Raw genomic sequence first — 22,802 nt, 5'->3', positions numbered from 1 at the left:
ATAGAAAGTATTGGGTTTTACGGCGATAAACTTAGGGGAAATAAATCAAAGAAACAAATCAAAATTAAAGCCATGGAAATGAACTATTGGGGACGATGTTGCCAGCACACCAGACTTAAAAATGTAAGGAATGAAGATATTAGGGAAAGGAAATTGATTTGTAATTGATTTTAAGTTATAATATTCATTGTATCGTAATTATTTCAGTGTTAGTAACTTCTGTACTTGAGACACTATAAATAAATAATAACTGATTTTACCTACCTAAAGACTGAACTATAATTGGTCTACAATTGGAGCCGTCACCAGCAACTACTTGGCGGAAAGTTGACATGATAAATATGTTGTAAATATAGAATTATTAAATCTTGCAAGGAGATATATACCCGAATATAGGAAATAATGTTGTCGACGAAATGGCTCGTGAGAAGATATAATTGTTCCGCACCTCCCTCTTTATCATTATGAGTTAAACCATATCGAATTTATATGGGTTTAAATAAAAAATCAAGTACCGAGGGAAAATATTACGTTAGGAATGTCCTACGATTAATTTTCGCGGGAGACTCTTGGTTCGAAAAAATACAAAATTAAATTTCTATTACTAAAAAATTACTTTTGTATTAAAATACACAAAGGTGACTTAAAGTTTTATTTAATTCAGTATGCTTCGGTGATACAAATTCGACTCACTGACCCTAACTATGTCTACGCAATTGTATATATTCTTATAATATGATATTCGATACTCCCTACATTCTCAGACGAAAAAGTCATTCAATTTTAATTGCCTTCACCAGCCCTCAGCCGGAGAGACGATACGCTGATTAGGGTATTTCTAAAATAAAAGTTAAGTATTTACTCGACATTCTTTCACCTTGAAAAATTTGACATAATTTTTACGAACAAGTCATGAAAATATCACTTAAATCTTTAAGGAGTTTTCACCACCCGGCCACAACGCGTATATCTTTCATTTAAGTCGGGTACTCTGCTTTTTATCACTCCAGCACTTTTTTAACTTGATTTTTCCTCAAACTGGGGTCGACCAACGTTCTCTTGGGGTAACCTATCTGGAATCGTCTGACTGCCACAGGGTAGAGTATTACCTTGGACATTCTCGCCAGTAGTAACTGTATCGACGACCTCCACTAGGTAAAGTCTTTGTAATGGTCTCAGAAGTTGCCCTTGTGCAATCGCAAGACGAACCAACTTTACCTGGTCATCCCTACCAGGTATAAGTTCAATAACTTTTCCTAAAGGCCACTGAAGACGCTTGATGTTGTCATTGTCGACTAAAACGACATCCCCGATAGACACTTTAGATACCTTCGGCTTCTTCGTTCCTGCTTTGAGTTGAGCCAGATATTCAGCACGAAATCTTTTTCGCAAATGATCTCTCAACTCTTGTAAACGCCGTATTTTGCGTGTGAGAGAATTCTATTCTAGCAAATCACATTCCGGCAACTCGTAACTGACTTGTTCCTTTAACAACATACTTGGGGTTAACGCGATTAACTCAGTAGGATCGTCCGAAAGATACGTTAACGGACGCGAGATGACTATACTCTCACAATCACACAATAATGTCAATAAGTCTTCATAATTGAGAGATGCTCGACCTACAATTTTTCGCAAAAGTCCTTTCACAATACCTACTAATCGCTCCCAAAATTCACCCCACCATGCAGCTGTAGGGGGGTTGAAACGCCACTTAATACATTGTGTAGAACTATATTCCGCGATAGTATTCCAGTCCAATTGCTTAAGCGCATTCTCGAATCCCGTAAAATTTGTTCCATTGTCACTATAAACTATTCTCGGTCGTCCTCGCCTTGCAACAAAGCGACGAAAGGCTTGAGTAAAGGCATTTGTTGACAATGAAGTAACGAGTTCCAGATGAACTGCACGATAAACGGCACAAGTAAACAATCAAATCCATGCTTTCTCACCCAATTTCAAGTAAAGAGGTCCCGTTAAGCCCACTCCGAAAATTTCAAAAGCTGTAGTATCCCGAACTCTATCAGCCGGCAACGGAGGCGTTTGTACTTCGAACGATTTCCCTTCTTGTCTCTTGCACATACCACATTCTTTTAAAATGGACTGCACAGTCCGTCTACCCCCTAAAGTCCAATATTTTATGTGAAGCAAACTAAGTAGTCCTTGTGTGCCTACTTGACAAGAGTTTTTGTGTAGGCTTAAAATTAACTTACGCACTATAAAATGTTCACCCAGAAGTAAGATAGGCAGACGAAATCTTCCGTGTCAAGTCTCTCAATAACGCGGATTTTTAAACGTATAAGTCCAAATTCACCGACAAATGTGTTTAGCGAGGAAATTCGTTTTGTATCTGAACCGAACGCTTCGTTCTGCACTAGCTTCAATACAAATATTTCGACTTTATCGATTTCCTCAGCGACCAATTCACTTGTACTTTTTTCGTGTGAATTTCTTGCATTATAACAAAATCGTTGCGCCCAAGCTATCATTCTTAAAAGTTTTATGTACTGAGAAAAGTAATGCAGATGCCAATCGTCAGACGTCATATTCAAAAGCGACGAACTGGCATTTTTCTTTTTCTCGGTACAGACTTCTTCTTCATCAACTTTTAATTTTTGTTTTTTTGGTCCAATTATTTTCTTTTCTGTACAACCATTCCGGGCCCTCCCACCATCGAGAGTCGTACAATTGCCAAACACCACAGCCTCTTAACGGAAAATCGGCAGGATTGAGAGAACCAGGTACATATTTTCAACACTCAGGATTGACTTAATTTCGAATCTCTTGAACTCTATTAAAAACAAAAACAGACCAGTCTTCTTTACGTTGAATCCAAGAAAGAACAGTAGTGGAATCACTCCAAAAATAAGACTCAACATATTGAGAAAATTGTCCTTTTACTGACTGATAAAGTCTAACACCAATAGCGGCTGCCAACAGTTCCAATCTGGATATAGAAATCTTCTTCAAAGGGGCTACACGACTCTTAGCTGCTACAAGGAACATTAAGACAACATCATTCCGAATAACTCTTAAAAATACTACAGCCGCATAAGCTTTCTTACTTGTATCTGAAAACATGTGCAAGCTCCAATGATCCAGCGTGGAATCTCAATACTCGACAGTTCAGGAAGATGAGTAATCCAATTACAAAATTCTTCAGCCATATCATTCTCGACTGGAGCATCCCATCCCTGGCGCTTCTCCCAAAGTTTCTGTAGCAACGGTTTTGGGAATAGGGATACTGGACAGGTAAAACCAACAGGGTCAAATATACTCTAAGCCATTCAAAGCATCAGTCTCTTAGTTATGGGACGTTTCAATTCCATTCCTTGAAAAGTTTCATTATTGATTTTCAGAGTGTCTCTTGAAGAGTCCCAGGGAAGACCAAGAACAGGGACAACTAGTTTTGTATTACCAGAGGCCTCCCACCCTCTTAAGTCCATCTTAGCTTCCTCCATAAGGGCCGTTGTTTACAATTATCCACATAAAACCCAGTCATAAGCTTTTCAATTGTGTTTTTAGAGTACGGATTATAATTACAACATTTCTCCAGCGCCTTTGTTAAATAAAACACTATAGTGGCACCCAGAAGAAATGGACTACAATTGACTCCAAAAACAACCCCTTTTGTGTCGAAATACAAATTCCTTTCCTTCATCGTTCACCCATAGGAACCTCAAAAAATCTTTGTCCTTTGAATGTATAGAAATTTGAAGAAATGCCTTTCGAATATCCGACACAACTCCTACCTTTTGTTATCTGAATCGTAATAGAACAGAAGGAATAAGTTCAATAAGATTTGGCCCCACCTCCAAACACTGATTTAAAGAAGGACAACCCTGTTTACGAGATGATGCGTCAAAGACTGGCCTAATTTTTGTGGTTTCACTATTATTTTTAATAACGGGCCTGTGAGGTAAATAATGCACGCAATTATTCTCTTCGGGATTATTCAATATTTCAATCACACCCTCGTTCAACTACTCATTGAATATAAAGTTATACGATTCAAACAAATTAGACCTTTTCAACTTATTTAAAGTATTATCTAATCTTCTCCTAGCGACAACTGACAACTAAATTATCTGAAATTAAAGGATGCTCGTTCAACCAAGCTAACATAACTTCATACCTGCCTTCGCTGTCACGTCGTACAGTCTCATAGAAAAAATTCTTAGCCTCTTTGGCCGCCACCTCTCGTGTCATTTTTTCTACAGGGTCGGTTATCCCAATAACATCAAGCTCCCAGAGTTTCGCTACAGAAGAATTATCAACAAACAACGAAAATGTAATCATACTTGTACTAAAATTAGAAGCAACTGCCGGCACCTTGCGCATAAGAATCCAACTTAACAAAGTTTCAACTGCTACAAGACCACACTGTAACTGATATTTCCTCCCTGTATCAATTTGCCTACAATATCAGCTTCAAACAAAACCTCAATTAGTGCTGTCTTTCCGACATCGCTGAGTGAAATATTCATGCCACTGAGTTCCTCAATCCAAGGGCCGTCATAAATAGAAGAGACATGTGCACAAATTTTTGGTTGATCTAGGGCATCAAATGAACAAGCGTAGGTTCCTTTACACGCAGTTACCTCGTACAATTTATGTCGTTGTTCAGAAGTGTGCTTCTACCGCCAAATAATGCATGTACAATCTTTTCCGTTCCCTTAGCAGAAAACCCATTTCTTGCGCGGTACTTTGTAAAATATATGTCCTCTGCGATCCAGTGTCAATAAGTGCCCTTACTTGTTTAGTACCATGTGCACATGGTACTAACATGACAGAAAACTTAACTTTTAAAATGGATGATGCTATTGCTATAGAAAACGTCACACCAGACTCATGGAAAAATTGCATTACGCACACCAGAAAAGAAGAAAGCAGAATGTGGGATCTTGACACTAGAGTGGATGTTTCCGTTGTACCTTTAATTATCAATGTGACTAGTAGTGATTGCAATAGTTCATTATCATCCGACAAGTTATCTTCAGACGATAGTTAATATTTTGACCTTTTGTGGATGTCTATCCACAACTATTTTGCCTTATATAATAGGTAAGTTGTTTTTGTTTACATGCATGCCAAATTAAAATACTTACGTCTTCTATACTAACTTATATGCCATTAAAGTATCTTTTGTTCTGCTCATTATTATTGACATCATCTACGTACTTTACCAATTGGGTATATTTTTTTGTAAGTATGTCATTTCTGCTCACCGTCAACCGTCTAATTACATATTCAAGAACAAGACTGAAAAGCACTAGAGCCAGTGCGTCGCCTTGTTTCAGCCCTCGCTTTATCATAAACGCATCAGTCATCTGGCATTGAACACATATATGTGCTTCTGTTTTTACTGACTATTTATTACCTTACAAAATGATAAAATAAAGGAAGAGAACAAATTAATAAAGATGAATTGTTGGAGGTAATCCGAATTCTCAGTGATCCGAACAATTGTCAGTCTCGATTAGTCAGGATTTTAGAGTTTTCACAATATATAAAATTGGATCAGATTAAAACAAACATTTTCATTTTAAAGGATATATTAATTTTAATAGAAAACTTCAAGCACTCAGTATATTGCACATACCACCGAGTTCGAAACAATGTAACCCACGTGGTTGTTTTAAAACTATTTTATTAAAAATAAAAGAAATAAGAATAAAATTATTATTTTCAATAAGTTGGCTATTATTTCCAATCGATTGTTAACAATAGAATCAAATTAAATTTTTAATTGAATTTGATGGCGACAAAACTTTTTTCAGATAACAGGTATGTTATTTTCTAGGATTCGTGGAAGCCTTGAATAATATGAACTTGCTTTTCAATGGTAATTGCAGTTCTTTTATTTTAAATATATATTGTTTTTATGCCATAAATTATTTTTAATATGTAATAAATTACCGAATTTTGTTAGTAATCTGAAAATTCTGATTTGGTTAATAATATATCTGTGTTTATTGGTTTATTGCAAACTGTGTGATTGTATATATTATCAGTAGAGACGTAAACATTTGTATTAATCACATATTTTCCAATACGGTACTATTTGGAAAAAATCCAGTTAGTTTAGTTCTGTTTTAGATTAGTTTTAGATATCTATGAATTGGATCGAAGTTTTAGAAAAAAGCAATTGATAAATATTTAGAATTAGGAGAAATATACTACTAGTAGATTATTCCCTACAGCCTTTCACTTTTAGAATTTATACTAATAATTAAGAATTAAAAATATAAAGAATGTTAGAAGAGACAGAAAAAGTTGGTTTTCGAGGTTATTTAACAAAACTGTTGAAGTAGATTAATTGCCGGGTCACCGAGTGATTGCCGGTGTAAACAATCTCCTACTTACTGAGCAACAGCTTGAGGCGGATGAGTTGGTAAGTGGTAGGGCAGTGTTTTGTCCTGAGGTTAAAAGACGAATGAACCAAGGTCGACGGTATAAGGATGCAGAGAGCAACGGCTAACCACTGCATTAAGGACCCATAGAGTCTTTCTTCTTCTTCTTTAGATGCAAATCCACTAATGGATGTTAGCGATCACATTTTCCATTAATTCTCTATTTCTTGCAATATGTATCAGAGATTGTATGTCGTTAATCCCTGTCCATTGCCTTATGTTTCGGAGCCAGGACATTTTCTTGCGTCCCATTCCTCTCTTGCCTTCAATTTTACCCTCGATTATAAGTTGGAGGAACTGGTATTTTTCATTTCGCATGATGTGACCTAGATACGCCGTTTTCCTTTTCTTGATGGTTTCGAAAAGTTGGCGTTCTTGGTTTATTCTTTTAAGGACATCTATATTTGTGATTTTCGCTGTCCATGGTATTTTTAGGATACGGCGATAGAGCCACATTTCGAAAGCTTCTAATCTGTTTATATCCCTCGTTTTGAGTGTCCAGCCCTCTACGCCATATAGCAGCACTGACCACACGTAGCACTTAGTAAACCTTAGTCTCAGTTGAAGATCAACAATAGAGTGTAAGGCTTCCTCAGTCATCATCATGCAAAATCCTTGCCATAGCAGGAATAAGAAAAATACGGCCATAAAAATAACAACCTGAAATGAAATGTAGGAAGCTTAATCTCTTCAGGAAAATTAAATAACACAGTGTTAGAAAAGGGAAGATTCGCTATAGATATTTTAGGTATGAGTCATATACGACGGCCAGGAAATGGAAAATTTCCCTCAAATAATAACAGTATGATGCCGGTATTGACAGCGCAACTCATCTCTATTGAGTTGGAATAATTATCTAAAAAAATGAAAAGATGCTGTACCAAACTTTATTCCTTTCTCAGGCGTAATTACGCGAGTGCGTAATATATACGCTCAATATACGGCCAACAAAGACGATGACGAAATAGAACCATTCTATAATAGCTTGGAAGAAGTGATGAGGTCAACAAATAAAGAACACATTAACATAGCAATAAGAGATCTGTACGCCAAAGTAGGACAGGGTGAAGCCGGTCAGTATGTTGGTAAATATGGATTAGATACTAGGAATAAAAGGGGATGTCGTTTACTTCCGTTTTCTCAAACTGAAGATTTAGTTCTGTAAGAAACTGTAATTTATTTAAAGTAATTTAGTAACTGAAATATTAAAGTTCTTCGAAAGTTGAGGTAAAAGTTCTCTCTTTTATCTTTTTAATAAACTTTATGAAACTGGCTATATACCAAAGGATTGGCCGTTGTCGAATTTTGTGATGATACCTAAAAAAGCAAACGCGAAAAGATGTAGTGACTACCGAACCACCAGGTTAATAAGCCATGTTTTAAAATATTTTTTCGAATTTTGAACTCAAGGATGTACAAAAAATAGAACAACAACTTAGTGACACAAAGTTTGGGTTCCGCAATAACGTTGGAACCACAGAAGCACTATTTAGTATTCAGGTTATGGTACAGAGATTCAGAGATGTCAGCCATCCAGTTTATAGATGTTTTATTGACTTTGAGGAGGCCTTTCATCGAGTAAAACATACTGAACTGGTAGGCATTCTTCAGCAGGTAGCTATTGATGATAAAGACCTACGTATCATTAAAAATCTTAACTGACATCAACGTGCAAACTTCACGATTGACCAGGATAATTGTGAAGATGTTCAAATACGGAGAGAAGTAAGACAGGGCTACATTTTGTCCTCACTAATATTTAACGCCTATTCGAAGTTCGTTTTCAATAAAGCATTGGATAGTGTTTAATGTCGTATTAAAATAATTGGCATTAATATTGATAATTTGAGGTACGAAGATCACACGGCGTTAATTGCAAATACGAAGAACTTCAACATCTGATTAATAGCATTATCACAATGTGCCATGAATATAGAATGAAGCTAAACATCAGAAAGACAAAGGTGATGGTTGTCAGTAAAACACCAATACAACTAGAAGTGCTAACAGCTTATGAATAATATCTGGAGATAACTGGAGTATCTACATGAGAACTGGATTAACAAGGAATTTAGAATACGCATAGAAAAGGCCAGAACTGCATTTTTTAAGATGAAGAAAATCTTATGTAGAAACAATATTACTTTGAGACTAAATATTAGATTAGTAAGATTTTATGTGTTCTCAATTCTTTTATATGGTGTCGAATGTTGGACTTAACCAGATATATTTCTAAGAAAACTTAAAGCCTTTGTGTATTGCAGAACTCTATGAATAAGTTGAGTAGATAGAGTTCGTAACGAAGTTGTTTTGTAGCGGATGGAAAAAGTTACAGAAGGTTCAGAACCAAAGTTAAGGAGGGCCCTAGAAAATAAGAAAAACCAACCATGCCTTCCTTAGATTTGAACCTGCTTAGGAGATAATCTCAGGAGATTATCAATAAATTTAGAAAACCAAATTCATAACAGAGACAATAGAGATGAAAATCTTAATTATATAAATTTTATCAATAAAAAAAATTAAAGAAACACCTATCAAGATTACAAAGAATCACAAGATGTGGATGAAACTAGAAATATTAGGACTAATGAATGAAAGGCGAAAAATGACGAATCATACAGAGAAATTGAACCTTATGATTCATCTTATTGTAGTCCTTTGTGGTTAACTAAGAAGAAGGATGGATCTTTCAGGGTTTGCTTTGATGGTCGAAAATTGAATAGTATTACTACAAATCAGGATGCATATCCTATTCGCCGAATGGATGTCATTCTAAGTAAACTACAGAATACTAAGTATATATCTTCGATCGATCTATCTACAGCTTTCCTACAAATTCTTATTAGTGAGGAAATTATGTCATAGATTGTCACTATGCCTTTTGGTATTATTTCAACTCCTCAGATAATGTGTCGTCTGATGAATTTAGTTATTGGTCCTCAACTAGAGCCTGTGTTTTTTATTATTTGGGTTTCTCTGTCACTCCTGATTTTTCTCCGGAAATTTTGGTGAAGCTGTTTTTACGTCTTAAAGAGTCTAATCTAACTATTAATTTGAATAAATGTCACTTGTCGTTTTAGTCTTTAGGCTATGTAGTCGATATCAAAGGACTGATCCTGATAAGTTGCTGCCATTAAGGACTTGGCTAGATCTAAGACTATTATTGCCCTAATTTATCTCATTGCTACATACGCAGCTGAAACATGGACACTCAAAAAAATCGATAAGAGTAAGATCAAAGCCTTCGAAATGTGGGACTATAGAAGAATTCTACGCACATCCTGGACAGAACATAGAACCAACCTGTCAATTCTGAAAGAGCTTCATATAAAAGACAGGCTCTAAAAAAAAGTAAACCGAGCATACCTAATTTACTTCGGTCACATAGCTAGAATAACAGGGACCATGGAATTATTGGTAGTAGAAAAAAAGGTAGAAGGTCGAAGACCAAGAGGAAGATTTCCAAATGAATACTCTGGTGGGAAGATCCCTTTAGAAAATAAGCCAATAATATTTAGAGTGTCACCACACCCTGACAAGAGCTCAAGGAATGAGGAGGAGGGAGATCTAAGAGTACCACCTAAGTTCGCAGGATATTGGGCATGTGTGAATATTATTATCGGTTTGTACCGTCATATTCTACTTTGTTGTCATCACTCATAGATCTCCTTAAAAATAGGAAAAAAGCCAAACTATATCATGGACTTTGGAAGCAGATGATGCTTTCCGACGTATCAAAGAAGCTCTTAACAGTGTTCCTGTCATGACGTCTCCGAATTTTAAAGAGCATTTTTATCTCATGACAGACTGTTCCAACACTGCTCCAAGTGGACGAGTGAATTGGTAATGAAAGGTAGTTTCTGGGCTTTTATTTCATTACAAAGGAAATCTGATTATAACAACACAATAAAAGTAAAAGTATAAGAAAAACTAACTGATCCAATTAAAGCTGGCAAGGGGATAAGTCAGGGGATTTCCTGAGTGATTTCCCAATTTAATATAACCACCAGAAAAAGTTTGAATATCTTGGCATCACACTATCTAGTTACGGAAAGCTCGAAACAGAAGTGGAAGATTAAGTGAATACAACAAACAGAGTCGCAGATTGCCTGAATGAAGCAATATGAAGAAATAAAAATATCGGAAAAGAAATGAAATGCAGAATTTACAAAACAGTCATCAGACCAATAATCACCTACGCGACAAAAACACTACCTGACACAGAGAGGACAAAAAGAGTGTTAAAAACAGCAGAGATGAAAACTCTTGAACAAATTGATCGTAAGATACCATGGCACAGAACAACAAATACAGATATACGACGTAGATGCAAGAACATCAAGGATTGGGTAAGAAATAGAAGAGTAGACTGAAACGATCACATAAGCCGAATGACAACAAATAGAGTAGTAAAGAAGGCGAGAGACGGTTTCCAAATAGGAAGACGATCAGTAGAAAGACCACGAAAACGATGGAACGACAACCAACTGAAGGCACATTATAAAACAGACAGAGTCATGTCTACGAAAAAAGCTGATTTTGAGTTGTGTATTGTTATTTAAAAACAAATTTAATAACTATAAATATTTGTGTTTGTGTTTTACCTAACAGAGATTGAGTTTTTCAAATCCTAGAAACTGTTTCATATTTTATGTCATCTGTGAAAAAAGTTTCCAAAACATAATTTATATATTGAAAATAATAACAACTCGTTAGTTACAAGCATCTTGAGCTTCATTTCAAATATAAACAGTTTAAACAGCTACAATAACAACAAGGCCCAAAAGGGCCCAAAGATTTTTTGAAATATGGCAAAATATCAAGATTTTTAAGTTTGGTTAAGAAATGTTTTATTTTCTTACAAAAAGTCATTGTAACGTCAAAAAAAAATATGCAGAGCAGTCTGTAAGTAAATAGACGTTAATGAAAGCATCTTGCACGTCATATACTCGTATGAAAATATTACAATTTGCATCAAATTATCTTATTTTAAAACTAGAAAGGAAGAGATAGGTCGTTAAAATGAATGTGTTTTAGTAAACATTCTCTATACTTTGTAACATTTTCATGAGAGAAATATTTCAGATTATGTATTTCTCAAATAGTTCTGCACAAAATTATGCATAATTTAGTCCAAATTTTTAAATTTTAAAAATTTTGATCTTGCAAACGTTCGGTGGAGAATTTATAACAAAAAGTTATACAAATTTTGCCCTTTCCCATTTTCCCGAATGTAGTAAAGATTAAGCCAGCACGATTATATTCATCTTTTCTCGTGCTGCCTCATCTCTCCACGACTGTTTCATTTCACACCATAATCTTCTCTAACGTGTTCTGAGAAGTACGAGGAAAATGATGTTGAAGGGTCAAACAACTGCCGTTGGGAAGAAAATTGTGCAGCAATTTCTTCGATGTTAGTCTATGTTGGAAAAAGAATTTATTTGCCTTCCCTTGCTAAAGCTCAGCAAGATCTTGTTCAAGGTACTGTGATGAGATTTTGAATTAAACACAACCTCATTATAATGACTAGCCAAATATTAGATTCGTTTGTCTAATAAATAGACTGATAAAGCGGAATTATTTTGCCACATTTAAAATTTATAAATCGGGACTAGAAGAAATGTTTATAACAAATATGAAAAATTTTAGAGCTAACCAAATTTAATGATAGAAACTTTTATGAAATACTGAAGAAGCCAGTTCTATACATACAAAAATACAGTTAACATAGCTAATCATCTTATTACGTTCATTGAAAAGTATAGTCATCTCCCAAGCTCTTAGATTTAGAATTAGAACTGTTTATTTTTGATAAATTTGGTGATAGCAATATGTAATAAACTTGCGAAATATTAAATAAATATGTGTTCTATTTCAGTTTTTTTTGCTCGCTTTAGAGATACGATCAATAAGATATTTAAGCAGCCATTCTTTCTTGCATTCTTAAGCTAAATATTGTTTGTATTGTTCTTTTGTAATGATAATTAATTTATGGGAGACAAAAATCGAACTTACAATTAATTCTAACAATAAAATACTGAAAAATTTTGTTTTCAAAACTTCCACAAAATAGCCAAACACATAAAAAAGAAAGGAATTACACCAGCTTTTAGAACAAACAACTTGGGCAAATATATTAAGAACAACAAGAACTAAAAGAAAAAGCACTTGCACAGTGGTGTATACAAACTTAAATGTGACGACTGCCCAAAAATTTACATCGGTCAAACTGGCAGAAATTTTAATAAACGTATAGCAGAACATAAAAGTGCTTTTAATAATCGAAAAACAGATTCAACGTACGCACTTTAGCCTCTAGACAATAATCATTCTATAAATGACGAATTTCAAATTCTGTACATTCAAAATAAAGGCCTTAAGCGATATTTATTACAATCTATGGAAATTAACAAATTAAAAAATACAGACATAATTCTAAATGTCCAACTTAAGACGAACAGTCTCCCCTCCTCAACTTATTCGTTTAAAGACTATAAAGTGTAAACTCATACCAAAAATAGATCACTTGAGAAAGGAACTCTGGCGAAACAGCTGTAGTGATAATAAATTTTGTGGAATGTTTTATTGTTATATAAAATAAATGTCCATTGAGTAACGGTCGAATCCATCACTTACAATTAATTATTAGACAAAATCGTTGGTCTGTTTAATTATTGTTGTCTAGACAAAGTATCCGGATAAATGTGCGATACGTTATTGAAAGATAAAATGTTTATAAACAATTTCTGATAACAAATCCAAATAATAGATAATATTAGATAGAAACGTTTTACGACGTCATCAGTTTAGTAAATAGTACAAAACAGATAAGTAGGAACACGTCCAAAACTTTTTCATTCAATTCATTCTTTTAATATGTCATTCAAATAGGATATCACTTAGACAACACTGTTTCATGTTCTATGGCTTTGGTTGATTATAATCTTAACAGGAATTTTGTAGACAGGTTTGACCAAGTGAAATCTTCATATGGGTTGGATAGGAAAAGCAAAAAATGGTGGATGAGATTTTTTTCCATTTTATAGACTGTTCTGTTTCCTTCATATTACATAATATACGCGGTCTACAAAAAATATCTCAAAAAGACTTTCGAAGAAGAGTAATCGATGGATTACTGGCGGAGAAATGTGCGGAATTAACTGCAGCTAAATCGGAAGAAAGTAGTGGGGTAACAATAAATAAACGACAAAAAAGGTTGCCTGAAGAAGTAAGATTTACGTCTTCAGACCACCAGCCAATACGGTCAACAAATAGAAAGTGCGCCCGATGTGGTACTAAAGCACAGCAAATCCGTACTGAATGAACTTGTACCGTTTGTAAGGTTCCTTTATGCCTCAGCAAAACAAAAGATTGTTTCCAACAATATCATAAAAAATATATAAAAATTAATGGGAAAATCCCAGTAGTTGGCTGTATACCATCGTTTAAAAAAACATACAGAAGTTAAAACACTTCACCATTGTATTTAGGTATATAAAAACATATAGTTAAAACTTTTACAAGTGTCGTCAAAATTTATACAGTAGCAGCATAACGCTTTCGTTATTCCTGTCACCTCAGCCAGTTGGTCTGTGTCGTCTTAACTGACAAGAACCACGTGTTAAAAACCGAGCAGAGAGACAGGTAGCTCCTCAAGTATTAAATTTATCCATTGTCATCGACCTAGAGTCAATATATAATTTAATTTTGGAAAGATGTAAACCCATATATGGATGTCATAGCCACAAATTTCATTGTTAGCTTCAAATACATAAGGCACTGAAGATGATCTGATTAGATCGAAAACGTTATGCTGCTACTGTATAAATTTTGACGACACTTGTAAAAGTTTTAACTACATGTTTTTATATACATAAATACAATGGTGAAGTGTTTTAACTTCTGTATGTTTTTTTTTTATAAAAATTATATTTTTTTTTTATCTGAAAATAAAGATTTTTAAAACAATAATCATTATTTCTAATACACGAAGAACATACTTGTGCTGCACAGTGGTACAACTGTTGTACCACCCTCTATATGTCAAAGTGACAGGTTTTTTAAATGAAATTTCTTATTTTTAATTTTGTTTATTACCACCTCCAACTTAAACATAAAAAAATGTTTCTTATTTAAAACTTTATTTTGTGTGAAACTAGGGTTTAGAATATTAACAGACTTCTGTGCCTCAAAGAGTTAAGAAAAGCAGCTGTTTGTTCAGTTATAAGTACTTTAAACCTTCTACCTGTCTGCCCTATATATGATTTTATGTATACCTGAACTTGTTTTTTTTAACATATTTATCTTTATTATTATTTATATATTGTTTGTTTTTTAGTTGCTCGTGGTTTGAAACATGTTGAAATCATTTTTGTTTATTAATAAATGAATTTATCTATTAGCTTTACACGAACATATAGATAAGTAGATTACCTATATAGTTTCTATAAATGCAGCAATTTATAGATAGCATTATATTTCTTACCTTTTGTATTTTAACTGCTTGTATTTCATAAAACTTTCGGGTATTTTTAAAACAAATCATTCAGTATTAAACTGATTTCTTATAGGTGTCGAAATAATATGTTTCTTGTATTTACATCGTATGTACAGAATACATAAACTGAAGTTTACGCAATAATAATATTTTGAGATATTTACAAAACTTGAAAGATCAACAATAAATATATAACAATAATATCAATATAGATCAACAAATTATATTTAGTGTTATTGCTAAAGCGATATGTAAATTACAAACTAGATAGGTACATAGAATAGATACAATCCCGATTTTGAGTAAAAAATGTTGATCAGGAACGCCAAAAATGAACGGTTTTATACCAGTATACTGCGCTAAAAAGAATAATTCCTAATATGATAACAAAAACCTTAAATACATAATTGAATTTATAAAAAAACCATAATTGTTTTAAAAGAATTTTACAGTTTGTCATAAACCACACAAAGGTGTACACTCACAAAATAAAAATTTTAAATTATACACTTGAAAATATGTAAAGCCTTTAGAATAGAATATAAGTTACTTTCATCATCCAGCCTTAAATATATGGCTGAACATAGACCTCCTCCTTTGCAACCCCATCTATCATGCGTCGTTCTCATCTAGTATTTAGCTTTGTTAAGTCATCTGTCATCTGTACTTGTCCTATGCTTCTTTTATCATCAAGTGGTCTCCATTATAGGAGCCTCCTTGTCCATTGACATATGAGTATTCTTTCAATATTTAATATTATTGTGAGAACGAACACATATTGTGATTTTGTGGATACTTAGATCAAATAAAAAATATTTATGTCGCCTTGGGTGGATTATTATAAAACCAAGATTGATTATACATGATATATTAAGAAATACAATTTGATACAGCCTTTTAAAAATACCAAACACGGCAAAATTGATTGAAAAAAGAACAAAAATCACTAAAAATATGCTCCCTAATGAATTGGGGAAACTAAAAATTATAAATGCAAGATTGAGCAACATATCCAATGCATAAAGACATCGAAATACACTTAGATTTTGCAATATACTGGTATAAATATTATTAAAGATGACAGTAAATTAAATTTTAATAAAAAATACTTTTTTCATTTAACTTGTATAATATATACCACATACTTTAACTTTTATAACTTTCTTTAAACAAATGTTTTAACTTTTTGCTTTTATAATCGCCCTTTACATTTTTGTGTCGCGTTTTGTTTTGTATAATATTAATACGCCAAAACGTAACACCGTTTACTTCTATTTGTTTAAAGAAACATATTGAACCGTTTCTTACAGGGTGAGACTACAATGCTATAAAGAAATTTTTCGTTGCAAAATAGATCTTTGATGAATCTTTGCCGTATGTTGTGAAAAAATATTAGAGCATGTGTAGGGTATACCAAATTGGTATGTTTTGCAGGTTATACAGAAAACTAGGGGAAATAAAAAAAAGTAGTTCAGATGTTCTTCTTTTTTCGTTAAAGTAACGATTTCTTAATTAAATCATCAATAGCTCCCCACGTTAGCGAGAAAAAGGCGATTATTCTTCTTTATTAAGAAAAACTTTAAAAAACTTTATTGGAACTTTTGATAAATATATTAGGGAAGGGTTCAGTGGCGCACAAAATTTTTTTAGGGGTCTCACTAAGGAGATAATACCAACAATGTATTTTATATATGACACCCTATTTAATATTGTACATCTTAGTCAATTTGTTGTTGTAACCATGTATTTTGTCTTTTTTTTGGGGAAATTAAGCTCTAGTTAAATTAATTATTGCTCTAGTTTTTAGTATACCTCACAAAACATGTCAATTTGGGACACCCTGTACAGTTTACAACAATTTTTTTTTAAATATTAAGAATACGAAAGAATTTATTCACATTGGGTAGGTTCTATTAAAAAATCACAACTTTTTCGGCTGCGATTACGAAACAGCCCAATTTTTTAAAAACTGCTCCTTTAGTAACTATATTTGTGGCATAAAAAATTACAGATTTAAATTCTACCTGTAGAAATCATCTTACTTCATTGCTTCTCTGACTCACCCTGTATAAATCCAATTTAAGAATTACAGCATAACATTAATGTATTTGTTCAACAATGAAAATGAAAAGTATTTAATAAAAAAAGTTTCGAACTCGATGCATCATAAGAAATAATTGTTTTTCAAAAATATTCACTGGAAATTTTCAACGCACAAATTTCAGTTTCGATATTTTTAAAAAATTATGGATTATTGGAAATTCGCGGAACTTTTGATTTTCAGTATCACTTGAAAATCTAATCTCAATAAGAGCTATTTAAGAAGAGGATTTTATGAAAAATGTATTTAAAAATGTATTTGAAACGGAAATATATCTTTATTTGGTTTTTTTAGTGGTTAAGCCATATTTTATTATACATATATATTAGTTATTGAAAGTGATGTTATCTACATTTTTTGTTACTTAGAAAATTACATAGCTTAGGAAGTTTTGCCCTTAGGGCGTATAAATCGCTTAGGAAAGTTTTGCGGTTAAAGATTCTTAATGTGATTTCAAACTAAAGTCCAATTTGGAACTTTAAGAATTTATAGCAAACAATAGAATAATCGTAAGGGTAGAATAATACACAGGTTGTACATTTTATTCATAACCTTATAGACTTTAGTCTTTACTGAAACAGATCGAAACAATAAGACCAATGAGAAAATCCCTGGCTCAGGATAGTTTACTAAGATCTTATATACCTAAAAATTTGGTAGCTGTAAGTATATATTTGATGATTCCGATTGAATAGATACATATTCAGCGACCTAGAGATTCAGTAAACGTAATAAAACTTCAGGTCTACCAATACTCGCAGACGACCTTGATAAAAGCGCAACTCTGAACATAAGTTAAAGACTTGTAGAATAGTATACTTTTTACCCCTCTAGACATTGTTTCGACATTAGGATCTTACAAAGATACTAAGGTCTAAACTTTTACTATCTTTTACTACCCTCTTTTTTTGGAAAAAAATTTCTGGAACATCATCTGTTTTCAAGATAAAGGGTAAATTACTTCCTGTACACAATGGTCTTGATCTGTAGTGAGCCAAGCTCAGCCACTTGGTACTTGGACTTTAAAATTTCCTACTTAGTGTATATAATCGGTCCTTTCAACTGTTCGGATAATTTGTTGATCCATCAATAATATCTGGTCACTTCTTTTAAGTCATGCATAGGTCTTTTGTATATTTCTGTAATTTGATCGATTCATCTTGTTGGGGTTCTTTCTCGTGAGCTTCGACCTTCTACCTTTCCTTGGATAATGAACCTTTCCATGTTTTCTGTGTCTGCTCTCAAAACATGTTCAAAGTATTTTAATTGTAGGAGATAGACTTTGCTGGATAGCCGTTTGCTGACATTTAGCTCATATAAAATTGAAATATTTGTCCTGTGGTCGGTCCACGTAGTTCGTAATATTCTTCTCCAACAGAACATTTCAGTAGCGTCTACATTTCTTCTGTCCGCTTGTCGTAGGGTCCAAGATTTACATCCGTATGCCAGTATTGGGAATAGTAAGCAGTTATTCAGATGGTATTAATACAAGCATGCTATTTAGGGTGGCAGTGATTACAATTAAAATAGTTGTGATGGTAACCAACGTTCTAAAAGGACACGGTGCACGAAGAAAAAGAATTAATTAGATTAACGTTCGCACTACGTTTACTTTAAATGATCACACGCATCCATAGTGCATACAAAAGTTATTGCCATTGTAAAGTGTAGCATAGATGAATACCCGATTGAGTGCATTCATCATCTACTTGTGCCCATCCTATATATGAAAGAGTTTGCGAAAAGATTTTACTTTGTGAGCTTACAAAATTCAACTCGTGCAAGAATCACCAGGCAAGTCATAGATTTGGTGAATGAAGCCAAAATAAAATTGTTTTTGGCTACGTCAATAAGCACTGACTCATTTCATTATTCAGAAGAAGCAGGAGAGCAAGTGTAGGTAAAAGAAAATAGGTTTTGAAGGACAGAGGCGACTGGTGATCTTTAAAACAGAAGTCAATCTTTTTAATAGTTTCCTTTCTTTCTTTTAGGATCAGTCTGCAAGATGTATATATCGTGTTAACAACTTTAAATATATCGTGATGTTTTTACTGTCGTTGAGGATATCGTGCTTCCTTCGATAGCATATGTATATTTGGTAAACATAACAAACGCAACACTAAGATACAGGCTCTTCTCAAACAGATTGAAGGAAGCCTATGCAATCATGATACCAAAGCCGGGAAAGAACTACATATTTCCGCAAAATTACTGGCCGATTAGATTACTTTCAGAGCTCAAAGTTCCAACAAAGTACTTAGACTTACAGAATACATAGCAGTTAGATTCAACAACAAGCAATATACAGGAGCAACCTTCCTGAATGTAAGCAAAGTCTTCGACACAGTGAGACATAAAGGACTGACATACAAAATGAGGGATTATGGATACAGCGGGACCATGATGAAACTTATCTTTCGGACAATCTCGGAAGCTGGAGTACCACAGGAGGTAGTCTTACCATCCCCGAACCTAAACATCCGGAACACTAATCGGATTTACGTAAGAAATCTACAGACGGAACTAGATACGGAAAATACCCAAGCGGTTATCTTTAAAAAGAGAAGAGATATTCCAGCTAACAGTGCATAACAGACCCATCGAATGGCAAAACGAAGCTAAATACCTAGAAATCACAATGGACCAAGGTCAAAATTTCAGACCACATGTTAACGCGACAGTCCAGAAAATATCAATTGCCAGAGTCGCAATAAGAGGAATCACAGGAAGAAGAAGCAAATTAGCTATGAAAACAAAATTAAAACTGATAAACAGCATCTTACTGCCAATAATTACACATGCATCTCTTGCGTGGGGATACACAAGTCCCAGCAACAAAAAGAAGATTCCAACAGCACACAACAACCACCTTAGAGAAGGTGCAAACGTGCTTAAATTCGTCGCTGAAAGGTTTCTATTCAGAGACCTAAAACAAATAAGGGTACTGGATATGATGGAGGAAAAAGCCAGAACAAAATTCGCTGAGTTAAAAGACCATCCAAATAAAACACTAAAAAAAGGCGCAGGCTACAAAAAATGCTAACAAAACCTAAAAAGGACAAGAGGGGCCCACATCCTCGAGCGCCGAATCACCGAATTGGGTATAACCTAGAGAGGGGACTCGAGGCTCGAGCAAGCAATACATATCGATGATAAGTCACTAGAGATAGCGGGAATAGAGCGCCTTAGGTTGACCTGCATTGTTCGGGGTAGGCTTTCGTGTGGTATGCCTTGTAGCCGGGACTCCCACACGACAAGCACTTTACTGATAAGCAAGCCTCTGTAGCGCATCAGAGCGCTATCGGGAGGGAAGTGGATAGTGGAGAGTGATTGCTGATTACACGAGTTAATCCTCCTCGCTCCAATGAATTGTATCACCCTAGTATCATACGTAAGGGGTATGTAAGTCTCTCAGGCTGGGTTAAACTATTGATTGCTTGCATGGGATGTCGATACTGGGAGTATCTGATCAGTAATCAAAACTTTTGCAATCGTACATAAAAGAACGACATTTTAGAATTAAGCAATAAGACTGTTTTTCAGACTTAAAAGAAATTAGAGCAGGTGTTCCACAAGATAGTGTGTTCTGTCCGGTCTTATACCTACTATACACGTGTGATATACCTGTACTGGAAGACAACACAGTTGCCACCTTTGCTGATGATACAGCTATCCAAGCAGTAGGAACGACTAGTGAAGAAGCGACCAACAAGGTCCAAATAGCAGTTAACCAAATCCATAAATGGATATAAAAAACTAAATCTGTTCATGTTAATTTCACCAACAAAAAAATACAATATATACCAGTTAAAATCAATAATATCCAAACTTAAAGCATTTGAAATGTGGTCATTGAGAAGAATGATGCGCATACCTTGGGTGGATAGAGTTCGAAACGATGACGTCCTTAAGAGAGCCGGCGTGGAAAGAGAACTCTTTGAATTAATTAAAAAACGCAAGATTGGTTACCTTGGGCACATATTGAGAGGAGCAAAATATGAAATACCACAGTTAATCCTACAAGGGAAGATCGAAGGTAGGAGAGGAGCCGGCGGCAAACAATTATCCTGGTTAAGGAATATTAAAGAATGGACAGGAATACACAATACAGGCGAGCTGTGTCACGCCGCCAAGAACAGAATTCTAGTAATGAGATAGTCGCTTACGCACTTTGGTGTATGGCATGTTAAGAAGAAGAAGACCATATGCAGATACTGCTAAGTATATGGGTATAACATTAGATGCAAAGCTACGCTGGAAGGTTCACGTAAAGAAAAAAAGGGAAGAACTAAATATAAGGTACAAAAAAATGTATTGGCTAGTTGGAAGAAACTCCACATTATCCAACACTATGGGGGTGTACTAGACCAAGTAATATAACAATAATACAAAGATTCCAGAATAAAATACTGAGAAATATTGTAGATGCTCCTTGGTGTGTGACAAACAGTGACCTCCATAAGGACCTAGGAATGGAAACTGTGGACATAATCATCAAGAAGATGACAGGAAGCCACGAGCAACGACTTCATAGGCACGAGAATATTGAGGCAATCCAGCTCCTCGAAATTACTGGGCAAACTAGAAGATTGAAGAGGACAAAGCCTTTTGAACTAGTTTGAGTGATAGGTGATAGTAAAAAGCAGAGCATAGTGCTTGTGCGCGTGTGCATGTTAGAGTAGTGCACTATCTTGTTAGTTAAGATAAGAGACGCTATGTTGTAAGCTCTTAATTTTAAGGAACAGTAGTAATTTAGGTTAAATTAAAATTGCTCATTGGTCACTTATGACCAGATTGTAAATGTAATAATCATCACCGTAGTGATGAATATGAAATAAAAAAAATCTGATCGGTAATGAAATTACTACTTTTTTTTAGCTAATATCCAGTTTAAAAGTAATAACTTCGAAATGCTCTGTAATTTTATAAGAAAGTACTATAAAAGCGGCTAAAAATGAGTAGTTAAATACTGACAAAACCTTTATATATTTTTATTTTTCGAAAAAGTTTATTCATTTTCATTGTTATCTTAATTAATAAATAATAACGAATGCTAGAAACATTTATAAAACTCTTTTCATAAAATTACGCCCTATACGTGTTTACAAATGTTTCGTAATCATTATTACAATATCTAAAATGACTTTTGAAATTGGTCATATTTTTTAAAAGTTTTTTAATTATTGACAAATACTTTAGGAAAGTATTGCGGAAAAAATATTTTTGTGTTAAGTTTATACAAGATTTTAATGGCTTATTATAGCTTTTTATTGTTACCTAAATACGAAGTCTATGTACAAATATCGCAAATTTTTGTTTTAATTTAAAACAATTTTTCGATATATGGCCGTGTTTTGCACTATAAATAGTCTATTTGATTTCAAGCTGTTCAAAGCCTACTTTTAATTATTTCAAATACTTTTTAGACTCCAAGATCAAATAATACATTCGAACTTAACAGAAGTTTTCTTTAAAAACATATAGAAATATTTTAGTACTTTTTAAGTATGCCTTATAAACTTTTCATTTAACTAATGATATTTTAGATTTTGATAAATGATAAAAATGGATAAAAACTGCCTAACAGTCAGTACAACCAAAACCGTATATCAAGTACTTAGCCTTTCAACAAAACAGACTGCTGTCAAGCTGATGTATAAAGGAGTTGATCTGGAAAGACAGGACGTAACAAAATACTTGGGGGTGTACATAGATAAGAAAATGACGTGGAAACCTGAAATCCACGACATTGCAGAGAAAGCCACAAAGAGATGTCGACTGCTCAAACGTC

At 34.0% G+C, this 22,802-nt stretch overlaps 1 protein-coding gene across 1 annotated transcript; it reads right to left on the bottom strand.

Moving 5' to 3' along the window:
• Positions 1-1,017: 1,017 nt before the first annotated feature.
• LOC140444244 (uncharacterized) lies at positions 1,018-3,081 on the bottom strand. The gene is made up of 4 exons (XM_072535990.1): positions 2,826-3,081; positions 1,953-2,123; positions 1,480-1,904; positions 1,018-1,404 (listed from the first exon to the last, which is right to left on the bottom strand). Exons 1-4 carry the CDS (start codon positions 3,079-3,081, stop codon positions 1,018-1,020), a joined length of 1,239 nt encoding a protein of 412 aa, XP_072392091.1.
• Positions 3,082-22,802: the final 19,721 nt, after the last annotated feature.

This window comes from Diabrotica undecimpunctata, chromosome 6 (assembly GCF_040954645.1).
Source record: "Diabrotica undecimpunctata isolate CICGRU chromosome 6, icDiaUnde3, whole genome shotgun sequence".
NCBI lineage: Eukaryota > Metazoa > Arthropoda > Insecta > Coleoptera > Chrysomelidae > Diabrotica > Diabrotica undecimpunctata.
This window is presented reverse-complemented; position numbering and strand designations above follow the sequence as displayed.

Coding starts and splice junctions, on each gene's coding strand:
- LOC140444244 (XM_072535990.1), bottom strand. CDS start 3,081: ATGTTTTCAGATACAAGTAAGAAAGCTTATGCGGCTGTAGTATTTTTA. Junction 1,905..1,952: donor ACCTCTTTACTTGAAATTGG/GTGAGAAAGCAT, acceptor TTTATCGTGCAG/TTCATCTGGAACTCGTTACT. Junction 1,405..1,479: donor GTATGTTGTTAAAGGAACAA/GTCAGTTACGAG, acceptor CGTTTACAAGAG/TTGAGAGATCATTTGCGAAA.